This window comes from Lagenorhynchus albirostris, chromosome 20 (assembly GCF_949774975.1).
Source record: "Lagenorhynchus albirostris chromosome 20, mLagAlb1.1, whole genome shotgun sequence".
In the NCBI taxonomy this organism is placed as follows: Eukaryota; Metazoa; Chordata; class Mammalia; order Artiodactyla; family Delphinidae; genus Lagenorhynchus; species Lagenorhynchus albirostris.
This window is the reverse complement of record NC_083114.1, coordinates 49,588,121-49,601,610: the sequence shown is the minus strand read 5'-3', so window position 1 is coordinate 49,601,610 and position 13,490 is coordinate 49,588,121. Positions and strand designations below refer to the sequence as shown.

General features: G+C 50.6%; 1 protein-coding gene across 1 annotated transcript in view; it reads right to left on the bottom strand.

Annotated features, from left to right (window-relative positions):
• The window catches only part of TBC1D16 (TBC1 domain family member 16), a 79,023-nt gene that overhangs the window by 60,023 nt on the left and 5,510 nt on the right, over positions 1 to 13,490 (bottom strand). The window contains exon 2 of the mRNA XM_060133974.1: positions 1,895 to 2,134. Coding sequence (XP_059989957.1) covers positions 1,895 to 2,072 — 178 coding nt within the window. The 5' untranslated portion in view covers positions 2,073 to 2,134. The remainder of the gene's footprint in view (positions 1 to 1,894; positions 2,135 to 13,490) is intronic.

Here is a 13,490-nt window from a genome sequence, read left to right as displayed (position 1 = left end):
ACAACAGGATGATAGCAGAAGCCCTCCAAAGGCTGTTGCTATTTTTTTTGTTTTATGCCCAGAACATGTAACACCCTCAGACCCAGGCCTAGAACCTCTGCACCTGGCACCCCAAGTCCTCGGAGTTGGTCCCGTGGTCAAGCGTCCACAGGGTCAAGGTGACATGCCACCCAGAGCCTGCACCCCTTTCTAGAGCACACTCCAGGGACCAGGACCCTGAATCCCCTGCCCTCACAGTTCAGAGTCTGCTTCCAGGGCCTGCTCGGGGCTTCCCACCTGAGCTGTATGTGGGGGCTGTGGTGTCACCAGGAGAACACCCGGGGCCCCTGTAGTGCAGGAAAGAGCTGGGGCTGGAAGCCGGCTTTCCTGCTTTGGAACCTGGAGGGTCTGGTGATTCTAAGTCTGCACCTAACTGTCCGGGTGACTGTAAAGATATGCTTATCAAGGCAGGAGGACAGAATACTTTCCAAAGAGTTCATTAGTATAATTTAAACTTGTCTTTTTTATTACTTTATTTATTCAGTACTTTGTTGACACATAATTTGCATGCATTAAAGTGCCCAGATCTGATTGTAATTCATAATTTTAAATGTATTGACATCTGATGTGGGACCTCTGTCTGGACTCAGGTGGGCTGCAGCCAGGCTGCAGGTGCACTGGGACTGGGGATACGGAAGCACCTTTCGGCAGCCTAGGGAGCCCACAGGATGAGCCCAGGGCTTGCCCTCACCCCACCTCCATCCCAGGCTGGCATTGGGGAGCACCTCTGAGCACCAGCCTCCTTGTCCGAGAGACAGGCCTGCCCAGGCTCCAGCCACTCTCATGAGGTTGTTGTGCAAATTACATAAGGCGATACATTTGTCTGTTGCAAGTCATTTGCGCAAATGACAAAGGACCACACAGACCTCGAGTATCACTAACCCATCTTTTTGATGCTTCCTCAGAGCAGCAGGGCTGAGGGACTCAGGTGTGAGTGCTGGGCTGCCATAACCAGGTCTAACACCCCCTGCCTCAGAACAGTCACAGTCAGTGACACTCCTGCAGAGAGAATCTGTGCCCACTCCCTTAGTGCACAAGGAAGCTTGCCGTTTTGGGGCTCAAAATACAACTGGAGCCCTGGAAAAAATGTAGTTTCTTTCTCTGTGGCTTAGCAAAAGATAGCAAAGTCACTGCCACTACAGGAAAAAGTTTCCCACTCCCGGAACTAAGGAGAGCCATGGGCTGGAGTGTCCTGGGAATGGCTCAGGGTAACTCCGGGCTCCCATGTGGAGGGTCAGGAAAGGACCCTCCTCCATCTCCATCCCTGCAGAGTCTAAGAATTTTCTTCCCCGATTTCAAAACAGAGGATTTAAGCACAGAGGGTGTGCAGGATCAAAGATTTCCATGTCCCCAGATTCCTAGGCCTGCTTCACGCCCCACTCAGTCCTCACCACACACTCTGGACTGCAGGAAGGGACGAAACCACCAAGACTGTCCTGAGGGCCTCGTTCCTGCACATGCTCAAGGGGGCCTGGCGGAAAGCCTCTCACTGGGCAGGTTGCCCCAGGATGCCCCGCTTCCCTCTGGTTTCCCTCCCCGCGTGCAGGGGGCTCCCTGCTCCCAGAAGCCCTGTAGTGCTCAAATGCCCTCTTCTACTTGCAAATTCAGGCTAATTCCCCTTAAACCGTCCTGCCTCCCCTTCATGAGTCAAAGGTCACTGGCCTGCTTCCCAGATGGGGAAATTAGGGCAAACGGGGAAGTGGCACAGGAGCTGGCTAACTTTACAGAGATCAGCCAGCTCTCCCCAGGCCTGTGACTCCACAGCCCTCCCCTCCCAGGTCTGTGACCCCAAGCCTTCCTCTCCCAGCATGTGAGCCCAGGCCTGTCACCCCAGGCCTCCCCACTCTGAGCTCACCTGGGTGGTGCTCCCCGAGCCCCTGCAACCCTTCCGGCGGGTGCACGCAGACATTGTTCTTGGAGTAGATGATCTCCCCATCCAGGACGGAAGGGGGCCCACCGCCGCCACCGGGGGTGAGGGTCAAGAGGTCCGAGGCTTTGGAGGAGGCCCGGCGAAGGAGGCGGCCCAGAGACATTGCCGGGGGAGTGTTTCCATCCTCTGCACACTTGGGCCCAGGCAGGGCTCTTCCAGACCTGCCTGGGGGAGGAAGACAGAGAAAGGGCATGGCCAAGGTCATGAACTTGGACTGGGTATTCCTGGGGCAGCATCCTACCCCACACCGGTGGGCTGGAAACGGAAGCTGTGGAACCACAGAAGGGGTCCTGCTAGCACAAGGCCATGTGGAGGGTGAGCTGGGTTCTCAACAGTGGCGCTACGGACACTTGGGGCTGAGTCATTCTTGGTGGTGGCGGCTGTCCTGTCCATTGTAGGGTGTTTTGCAGCATCCCTGGCCTCCACCCACCAGATTCCACTAGCAACCCTTTCCACTATGACAACCAAAAATGTCTCCGGGCATTGCAAATGTCCCCAGGGGGCAAAATCACCCTGTTAGGAACTGGTCTAGGGAATTCCCTGGTGTCCAGTGGTTAGGACTTGGCGCATTCACTGCCACGGGCCCAGGTTCAATCCCAAGTCGGGGAATTCAGATCCCACAAGCCGTGCAGCACGGCCCAAAGAAAAAAAGAGAGAGAGAGAGAGAACTGGTCTAGAGGAATCTGTTCCCACAGCAGCAATTTCCAAACCTCCAGGACACAGAGTTCACCCCTGTGTCCCTTCCTTCCTGAGATTCTCAGCCATCTGCGGTGCTTCCCAGGGAACATCCTGGTTCTCCTTCATCCTTTCCACCTTTCCCAGCCTTCTCCACCCTCACTTGCCCCGTGTGTCCTCATCATCCCAAAGCCCAGCCTGACGTCCCAACACACGCTGGCTGCCCCAGCTGGGAAGGGGTCACAAGTGATAGGTGAAGGACCCAAGTTAACAGACAACTCATTCTTTAAAAAAATAAACTAGAAACCAAAGGATCGGATCCAGAATATATACAGAATTCCTAAAGACTCCCTGCAAAAAAAGGAGCAATATCCCAACAGAAAAAGCAGGCGATTCACAGAAGTGGAAACAGAAGGACTGAGAACGTGAAATGAAAACCCAACACCCGACACACTGGCAAAAAGCAATTTTAATTCCAGCAAAAATGAAACAAAAGCCCAGGCAGCTATGTGAACCAACCAGACGTTACTGTCAATGGGGCTCATGACGGCCGCCCACCAAGCTGGGAGTAGGATGACCACAGGTATGATGTCGCCTGTGTCAATGAAGAGATGTGCGTAAAGCTATTTCATGGTCAGAGATCATGGATGTCCGAGATTTCAGGCCATGCTGGGCAGGGTGCAGACCAGCCTTGTGGGGCGGGGTGGCTGGGTGGAAGCGTCACAGAGGGGCTGCAACTCAAGCTCTCAGAAAAACAAAGAAGACTTGAAGCCGTATGATAAAATTATTGACTGGGAATGGATAGACCAAATGGAGTCTGTCCATATGATGGGATATTATTCAGCCTTAAGAAGGAGGGAAATTCTGACACCTGCTACAACATGGATGGACCTTGAGGACATGCTCAGTGAAACTAGCCTGTCACAGAAGGACAAATATTGTATGATTCCACTTATATGAGGTACCTGGGATAGTCAAACTGATAGAGACAGAGAATAGAAGGGTAGGTGCCCGGGGCTGGGCGGGGGCTGGGGAGTTAGTGTTTAATGGGGAGAGTTACTGTTTGGGAAGATGAAGAAGTTCTGGAAATGGATGGTGGTGATGGTTGCACAACAGTGTACCCGAATGTCCCTAATGCCACTGAACTGTGCAGATAAAAACGGTTAAGAGGGTAATTTTTATGTCATTTTTTTGTGGGGTTTTTTTAGTGGTCTTTCTGTCTCCTCTTTCTTTCTTTCTTTTCTTTCTTTCCTTTCTTTCTCTCTCTCTCTCTCCCTCCCTCCCTCCTCCCCCTCCCTCCATTTCTTTATTTTTGGCTGTGTCGGGTCTTAGTTGCAGCACACGGGATCTTTTGTTGCAGTGTGCAGGCTTCTCTCTAGTTGTGGCGAGTTGCAGCACACGGGATCTTTTGTTGCAGTGTGCAGGCTTCTCTCTAGTTGTGGCGTGTGGGTTTTCTCTTTCTAGTTGTGGTGCGTGGGCTCCAGAGTGCATGGACTCTGTAGCTTGCAGCACGTGGGCTCTCTCGTTGAGTCATGCGAGCTCAGTAGTTGTGGCGCTCAGGCTGATTTGCCTCGAGGCATGTGAGATCTTAGTTCCCCAACCAGGGATTGGACCCAAGTCCCCTGCATTGGAAGACGGATTCTTAACCACTGTACCACCGGGGAAGTCCCTCGTTTTATTTTTTTTGGCCACGCCGCGCGGCTTGCGAGATCTTAGTTCCCCAACCAGGGATTGAACCCATGCCCTCGGCAATGAGAGCATGGAGTCCTAACCACTGGACTGCCAGGGAATTCCCTATGTCATGTATGTTTTACCACAGTAAAACTTTTTTTCCTCTCACTGTTGTGGCCTGTCCCGTTGCGGAGCACAGGCTCCAGACGCGCAGTCTCAGCGGCCATGGCTCACGGGCCCAGCTGCTCCGCGGCATGTGGGATCCTCCCGGACCGGGGCACGAACCCGTGTCCCCTGCATCGGCAGGCGGACTCTCAACCACTGCGCCACCAGGGAAGCCCAGTAAAACTTTTTTGAATAATCAACTGGAGGCGGTTCTCAGGCTAAATTATATTGTTCTTTGCACCCTCTACACTTTGTACATTTACCCTTAAATCCAGGGCTGATTTAGGATGTTCCCTAAATGGAGCTCTTTCTGTGTCCAGTGCTTGGATGGGTTCTTGGGGCAGAGGGCGGGGGCTGGGGGTCCAGCCGGCTCAGCAGGGTAGGGGTTGTCTCAGTGCTAATTTCCTTCAATGTCCTGGGACCAGGCAGCTCAATGCTGGATCCTCAGGCCCTTATGGCTCTCTGGGTGTCCCTCTGTGCCCCCTTGCTCTGATCTCCCATCTCTTTGCATATTTCCAGTTGCCTCCACGGCTACTAACTCTCCCAAACACAGCATCCTTCTAACAGTTCCCTGCAGGCCCAAGAGTCACCCTTCCCATTCCTGCGTCTTTACCCAGAAAAATCCATCACTCTCTTCTCTCTCATTGCTGAGGTTCCCAACGTCAGGATGACCTTGAAAATCACTAGCCCTGGAGACTCAGGCCCAGCTGGGGTCCTCACCTCCTCAGCCCTGAGCCACAGAAGCCCCTCCATTCTCGGCCATATCCAGGGCCCCAAATCCACCCCTTCTCAGGCATCCCCCATGCCTGAGACACCACTTTCAATGTGGGCTGCAGAATCAAGTTGATCCCTTGGCCCAGGGGACGGCAAGCTGGTTCTGTAAAGGGCCAGACAGGAAATATTTTTGGCTCTGTGGGCCCAGCGGTCACTGTGGAGACTACTCGATTCTGCCCTGTTGTGTGAAAGCAGACAGTACGTGGGCAGGTATGACTGTGGTCCCGCGAGACTTTATTAAATAGATACTCACGCCAATTCCATATAATTTTGCCGTTACACAAGAAAATTCTTCCCGTTTTTTCACCCATTTAAAAACCTAATAACCATCCTTAGTTTGCGCACTGTATAAAACAGGAAGAAGGCTAGATTTGGTCCACGGGCGATATGTGGCCGACCTCCGGCTCAGACCACTTTCTGGATACTCGGGGCAGGGCTGCTCCTCGCTACCCAAATCCCCTCCGGGCCCACCTCTGGGGAAGCCTTGTGGCCTCCCCAGGTCGAGGGGGCATCTCTCGCTGTCTTAACCACTGAGTCCTGTCTGAACACACAAGGCACATTATGACGCTTGACAACCAATGTTCGAAGCTTAAAATAAATCACACTGGAACCTACACATCAAAATATGTGTTTTCCTTCCAATTAATCATCTGGCAAAGCTATATTCTTTTATTTTAATGATGACTTCACTCCATTGTCTGTCCATTCTAAATATTTTTAGAATTCAAGAATCATTCCAGAATTACAAGATCAGTTAATGAGCTATACAAGAAAAAGAATTCCCTTCTCCAGACCAGCACTGCCCAGAAGACATACAATGAGAGCCTCATATGCAATTTTAAGTTTCCTAGTAGCCGCATTCTTAAAAAGTAAAAAAGAAATGGGGGAAATTCATTTTAATAGAATATTTTTAGTCAAGCCACTATATCCCCTATAGTATCATTTCAGCATGTAATCAGCATGGAAAAATTACTCATGAGCTATTGTACATTCTTTAAATCTCCAGAGTCTGGTGTACGTTTTGCACTTAAGCACACCTCAGTTCACATCAGCCACCTTCCAGGTGCTTAGTGGCCTCCTGGGGCCCGTGGCCTCCTGCTGGGTGAGGCTGGGGCAGGTCTGGAGCCCCACCTCCTTCTGGGCCTCAAATGGTATTACTTAGTTTAATCGCCCTAACCTCCAGAGCGTGCTGCAAACAAGGCTCAGCTGAGTCCAAAAACCGCACCATCTTTAAGCTAAGACGGTTTGCCACCACTGAGGATAATCAAAAGAATGTGCTGGAAGCTCTGAAGGAGATTCCAAAATACAAGTGTTCACAATATAGCGTTTGCCCCACATCGGCTGTGAAACCCCACTGCAGCTCTGGAAGGTACATCCTAGAAGCGCAGTTTTGCAAACGAGAAAACAGGGGCCGCACACCCCAAGTCAGCCAGTGAGCGGACACACCTGAACATGAGACCTTTGTCTTCTGTGCGTGGAATTCTGGCTCCTGCCCCTGCCCCTGTAACCTGGGTGAGCAAGGACTATCCCCCAGTTCCACCCCCAGGTTGTTCAGTGCGGGAGACAACGTGCCTCTGGGTAGATCTAGCACGTCTGTTAAACATTAGCCACAAATATTTACTCTCTTCAGACAATGCTCATTTATTTTTTCAATGTATTTGTTCCTTTGTGAGCCTATTTCATCTCAACTAAAACTGGTTCCCGACCTCTGCTCTCTGTCAAACTAGGAGTGGAGAATCCTTGCCCTATTTTTTAAAAGCTTTTTCTTTTTTTAGATTACGAAACGTGTTCAGAGAAGTATAAAGAATACATGTCCCTTAACTCACACCATCCAAAAATAATCTGTGTATTTTCTACTATCTTCTGTGTCTATCTTAACAAAACAAAACCACCCACTGGAATTATACCATACCATTCTTTCAGTTATAACATACATATATTTTCCCATGTACTATAGGTTGAAATGTGTCCTCTCCAAATTCTTATGTTAAAGTTCTCACCCCCACACCTCATAATTCAACCTTATTTGAAAGTAGCTTCTATACAGATGTAATCAAGTCAGAATTAGGTCATTAGGGTGGGCCCTAATCCAGTGACTGGTATCCTTTAAAAAGAGGGAGTTTGGAGATAGACACTGGTGTACAAGGAGAATGCAATGTGAACATGAAGACAGCCATCTACAAGCCAAGAAGAGAGGCCTCAGAAGGAACCAACCCTTCGACACCAAGATCTCAGGTTTCCAGCCTCCAACACTGTGAGAAAATTAATTTCTGTTGCTTAAGCCACCCAGTTTGTGGTACTTTTAATGGCAGCCACAGAATACTAATACAACACATTATTAACTAATTTAAAAATTCAAAATGTCAACCCTCCATCTTGATAGCTATAAATATATAACAAGGATGCACCATTCTTGAGCCAGCCACCATCATTAGATATTTGGTTTCCAAATAGTGGCTACTTAAATAATAAACTTTACATTTTATACATAAATCTGTACCTGTATCCTCACTATTTCCTTAGGACAATTTCTGGGATTCCTGACTATTTCCTTAGGAGGAAAAACTGGACCCCTGACATAATGTCCAATGGATTTCCAAAAAGGTATCAGAGTTTTAGGGATTTGGATCTTTGCTAATTTGGTCATTGGAAAATGGTTTTCTGATCATCAGTTCACTTGAGCAGGTTCTCCTATGTTTATTAAACATTTGTGAATTGTCTGTTGGTGTACTTTGCCAATTTTTCTGCTGGGGTGTCAGAATTCTTATTGATATGAAAGAACTCTTTATATAGCAAAGATCTTAATCCTTTGCTATAGTTGCTGCATGTATGTTTTTCCTAATTTGTTATTTGCCTCTTAATTGTATTACTCATTTTGAAATACAGAGGTTTTAAACTTCTAGGCAAATTGATGATAACTTTTCCTTAGTGATTTCTTTTTATCACTTTTACACTTTATATCATTCGTCTCAAGCCAAAGATCCAGTCATCACTGGCTTATATTTTCATCTAATTTTCTTATGATGTCCATTTTCAATGAACTACTCTTGATATTTCAAAAAGCCTAATTCAAAGTATACATTTACCTGAAAAGGCCGCACATGTTAACTATTCACCAGCTCACTGAATGAGTGTTCATGTTGTTTTCATCGCTATTTCCTGTTTTTACTGTGTACTGTTACTTGATAAAAATAGGGACATCAATATAGCTTAATAAAGCTGGGGTGCGTGTCATGTAAAATCTTACGGGAAATTTAAAAGGAGGGGGCCCTTAGCAATGACCCAGAGACCTGTGTGGCCTGGTCCGTGCTCTGGTCTGCACCCTCTCGTCTTCTCCCACGTTGCACACGTGATGGACAAACATGGTTGTCACACTACCTACACGCTCCAGTGAGAATCACTCTCATTACAGGCCGGCTTGTACTGTAAACGGGGCTCTGCTCATCGGCAGCTGAGATGGTGACTGAGCCCAGGCAGAGCTGCCCTCCTCAGGCCCCAGCCGTTCCAGGGGCCCACCGGCCACAGCTTCCTCATTTGAGCCAAAGGAAGAAGCCTAGAGCAAGCTCTCCAAACACACCCTCCCTGCCTGCATCCTCAACCCCTGCAGTACTTTCCCCTTGAATCCCCCTTACTGCCTTATTTTGCTTCTGTTTAAAGAGATGGCTTGTTGCTATTTACAACGCAAGGCCCGTAGGTCCAGAATGCCTCACACTCAGCGGGCCCTGCCAGGGGCCCCTCACCTCCGTCCCGGTGGGGAGTGACGATCACCTGTCGTCCTCTTTACCACGTGGGACCGCAGTCCCCCCCAACACAGCCCCCAGCTCCACCCGCACAGCTCGCGTCCTGTAGCTGACCACTGTGGGGAAGGCGACGCGCTGCGAGTCAGCAGAGGCTGGGTTCCTTGCTCAGTGTGAATTTCTATTCGGCTCCCAGCATCCGATTGGCAGCGTCCTAATCTGGCAGTTCCACCCGAGTCCTCCAGCTGGTGAACATAAATCTGAGTTTACCCCCCACCCTGTCAGAAGAAAGGGAAGGAAAAGAATCCCAAAGAGCACAGTTGCTGCCAGGCCACCTCCCAGATGAGAATGGAGGCCCCCCCCGCCCAAAGCCCAAGACAATGCCCTTGGGGTGCAGTTGCCCCACATCAAGCAGGGCCCGCTAAAAAAGCACAGCTCGACTGGAACAGCACTGGTGCCCAGAGGCTCTAAGGTCATCTGATTCAGTGCTTCTCCAAACCAGGGGGCTTTAAGAAACTCATTGCGCAAATCCCTACACTCTGACCCAGCAGGTCTGGGGGAGAGGGGCGCCCAGCTGACACCATCCCCATTTGAGATGGGGAACCATTCACCTACTGCTCCCCTCCACCCCCAGAGGAAGGTGGAGAATTGGGCTCTGACAGAAGGTAGACCAGCCCCTCTGACGCTCAGGCTGTGCTGTTATCAGCACAAATTAATGACATGTCAGTGGCTGCCCAGGGCCACCCCCCTCTGCATCCCCTGGTTTGTCACCAGTTGGGTGTTAAACAGGATGAAGGGGTGGGTGCTGGGTGGTTCCAAGGCTGCAGAAGGCCTCTCCTCACCGGCAGCCCAGGGCCTATCTGTCACCTGGTTAATAAACATGGCTCTAGCCCACGTGTCACCCGGAGTAGAGGAACGTGCGGCTGTGTCCAGGGACGTGGACTGGAAGCAGGTCTGGAGAACTGCCTGCAGAGACACCCCGAGCGGAGGCCCCTGGGCTTCAGTGCTCGCTGGTCTGGCAACGAGACTTGACTAATCGTGATCTGGCCCAGGGCAGCTCTCTGTGTACCTGCCTGTCCTTCAGGGCTGTTCCAACGAACCCGGGATGGTGGGAAGGTTAATGGTCAGTCATGGGTCTCCTTCTTCACAGATAAGCCACAGATGTGCAGAGACAGCGCCCAGCTCCCCTAGGGTCTCTAGATCCACCTGACCAAAACCCCGTCTTGGGAAGCAACGGGCCCCTCTATACTATCATTTAAGTCATCCTCCTAGATTTCTAAGGTCTAGCCGTCCTGGACCTTCACTGCCCACTGCTGGGATCATTCCCTGTGTGCTGACCACTGCCTTGCTGAAGCTGCGTCCGGAGCAGAGCACAGGTCTGGGCTTCCGATGGGCAGTAGCTTGGGCGGAGAGGAAGGCCAGAGGCTGGGGGAGGGCTGGGGAGGGGATTCGGTGGAGCAGGGTAGCGGCGAGGAGGGCCTGCCCCCAGCACCTGCTCCCCTCACTTCCCTGACCAGCTGCATCCCCTGCAGAGCCCAAATTGCATCCCTCTCCAGCCCCTCTGTTGGCTGGCTCTCGGGCTTCAACGCTTTGCCTTAGAGGGGAAAGGTCTTGGCCTTGGGGCCCCAGGCCCCTCCTCCATCCAACCCTGCCTTCATGCCCCACCTACAGGCTCCCGTGGGCACCCTCTGCACATGCGCCCCCCTCTCCTGACCCTGAGGCTATGTCCTAACTGGGAGCTCCCACAGGATTTAACAGGCTGGGGGCAGGGCAGGGGGTGGGGCCAGAGAAATAGGGGCAGCCTAGGAGGGGCACCCTGTCTCCTCCAGGGCACTTGTGGGCTCTGTGGGGGGCATGTGACTGCTCCATAGCAGGGTCCACATCACAGCCTGCAGGAGGCGCAGCTGGAAGGTTTCTGGGGAGCACTACATGAGGGGCAGGGCTCCGAAGGAAACTGGAGGCGATCCTTAAAGGATATCAGGGCTGGGGCTCAGGCCAAGGAAGTGGGTGATGTCCAGGCACAGAGGCGGGCTGATGCCTCCAAGGGGCACGTAAAATGGAGGGGAGACTGGTAGGGAGGGCGGCAGAGCTAATCAAGGGCCTGGCGCCCGCACCGCGGGCTGGGATGACAGGGGCTGTCTGGAAGACGCCACCAGGAGAAGCAGCAGCAGGTGCACAGGGAAAGCTCCCAGCCAGAGGAGCAGGCCCAGGTGGAGAGGAGGGAAGAGTCCTGGGAACGGATGGGGTGATGGCCGCGCAAGGATGAGAATGCATTTAATGCCGTAGAACTGTGCACTTCAAAGGGGTCAATATTCAAAATCTGCTGTGTGTACTTTACCACAATGAAAAAATAATAATAGTGGAACTTGGAGAGGGTATATGGACTCTCCGTACTTCCTGCTCATTTTCTGGTAAACCTAAAACTGTCCTGAAAAATAAAATATATTAATTTTTTAAAAAGACGCTTGGGACCAGGAAGCTTGCACCCAAAGAGGCCAGGCTGAGGTGGAATCGTGTGGATGGAGGCAAGGAAAAGGACAGGGAGCTCGAGGCCGGCAACAAAGGGAGCTCTGGTCCCCGCACTGCCAGCAGGCTGCCAGCAGCAATGCCAGGGCCTGGCAAAGACCAAACAACCTGATGGGAGATCTTCCTAATGTCCTTGAATCCATAAGACGCATGACCTTGAATGGTTCTTGATCCGACGTGCAGAGCAGTTTACACCCATTATCTTAGGGACCCGGTGTCCTGCAGGGAACAAAGATCCCCACCTCCCTGGGAGACCAGAAAACTGTGCTCCAGAAAGGCTGCCGGGTACAGAACCCAGAGCAAGCAGAACACCCAGGTCCCCTTCACAGGTCTGGGGCCTTTCTAAGGGCCAGACTTATTCTCCTTATTACCCAGATAGAGTAGGGGACCAGGGTACATAGCACAATCTTTAAATGCCATCAGCAGAGATCCTAAAACACACAAAACCAGTGAAGCCTGTAGCCAGAAACAGCTATCTGACTTTTCACATCGCTAGTAAGGACTTAGAGTTAATTGAAATCAAAAGAGCAGCTCGAGATGCTCAAAGCACTTTGTACGAATATTATAAATCCTCTCCCCAAATTCTGAGAGATGAAGGTGGATAGAGAAAAAGCTCCAGGTAGATCAGTGACAATGATTTAAAAAACCTCATTCTCCTCGAATGCGTTCACTTAATATCATTGCTTTAAAATGGTTATGTCTCCATCAGTATTGTTGATTTTAGATTATAAGTTCCTGAGTCCAAGATATCTCTGAGAAGATCTTTTTATGAAGGGCCTACCAGAATGCCATTTTCAGTAGAGTTCCAAATGCCATGTTTTTGTTGATGGAAAGGAGAACGATGCCAACCTGGCAGTTGGCACAAGGAATACAGAGATGGAGTCAGGCCAAGATCTGGAATGTGCATTAGCTTGGGTGTACAAAAAAAAAGGGCAATGATTTTAAAAGGTATAAAATAAAAATGCCAGTGCTGGCTTTTAACCATCTCTGATCGATACCTGATTACAAGTTGAATTTTGTGCTGCTCTGAGCTGTCAGGGACCACCGACATTTTTGCAAAATAGGCTATTGTGTAATTCAAAGGAAAGATCAACTTGGCCTCCCCCCAGAAAAAGCACACACCCTCATAAAACAAAAGACTCTCTGCAGAAACTCCCTGACTAGGGAGTCATTCCTTCCTATTAACCTGCAAGTCTTTAAGAATCAGAACGCCTCTGAGGACTGTTCTTGGCGCTCTGTCATTCGCAGCAGTAAGTCACACTGGCGATGAAAGTAGCTCAGGTTTGCTTCCAGGAGGAGGGGCTTTGGTGGTGGTTGCAGGAGGAAGATGTCAGAAACGGCAGTACCCCCAAGAGAAGTAGCTGGGGCTGGGAAGGGTAGCAGATTTCTTCTTTCACAGCCCTGTTCAGAACTGGCCCTGCTGCTGGGTTGGAGCCAGTGGGCAGCAGCAGGCCTGCTGTTAACCACACACGTTCCCTCCTCCCTCCCCCTGGGGACCACTTGGCCACTGACACTTGGCCCAGAGGCAGTGAGGGGTGGGGTTCTCCTCTAGCTTATGTTTCCAGGGATGAAGTTAAGGCATCTATTACCCAAAATTCGTCCCCAAGATTTGGTGATTTATATCCAGGGAAAGAGAGTCCTCCTAGACAGACAGGCAAAGTCACCAAAAGCCAGAAATGAGCAAAACACGGATGAAGAAATGACACCCTTTAGAAGAGACACAAGTCTCCCCTCCCGCTTCCTTCACAAAGCACTTCTATCTCGAGTGTATTGGTTTCCCATGGCTGCCGAAACAAGTCACCATAAAAACAGGGACTTAAAACAACGGTGTATTATCTGGCAATTCCAGAGGCCAGAAGTCAACCCAGGTCTCACTGGGCTAAACTCAGGTGTCAGCAGGGCTGTGTTCCTTCCTAAGGCTCCAGGGAACAGTCTGTCTTCCTGCCTTTTCCAGCTTCTGGAACCCGCACAGA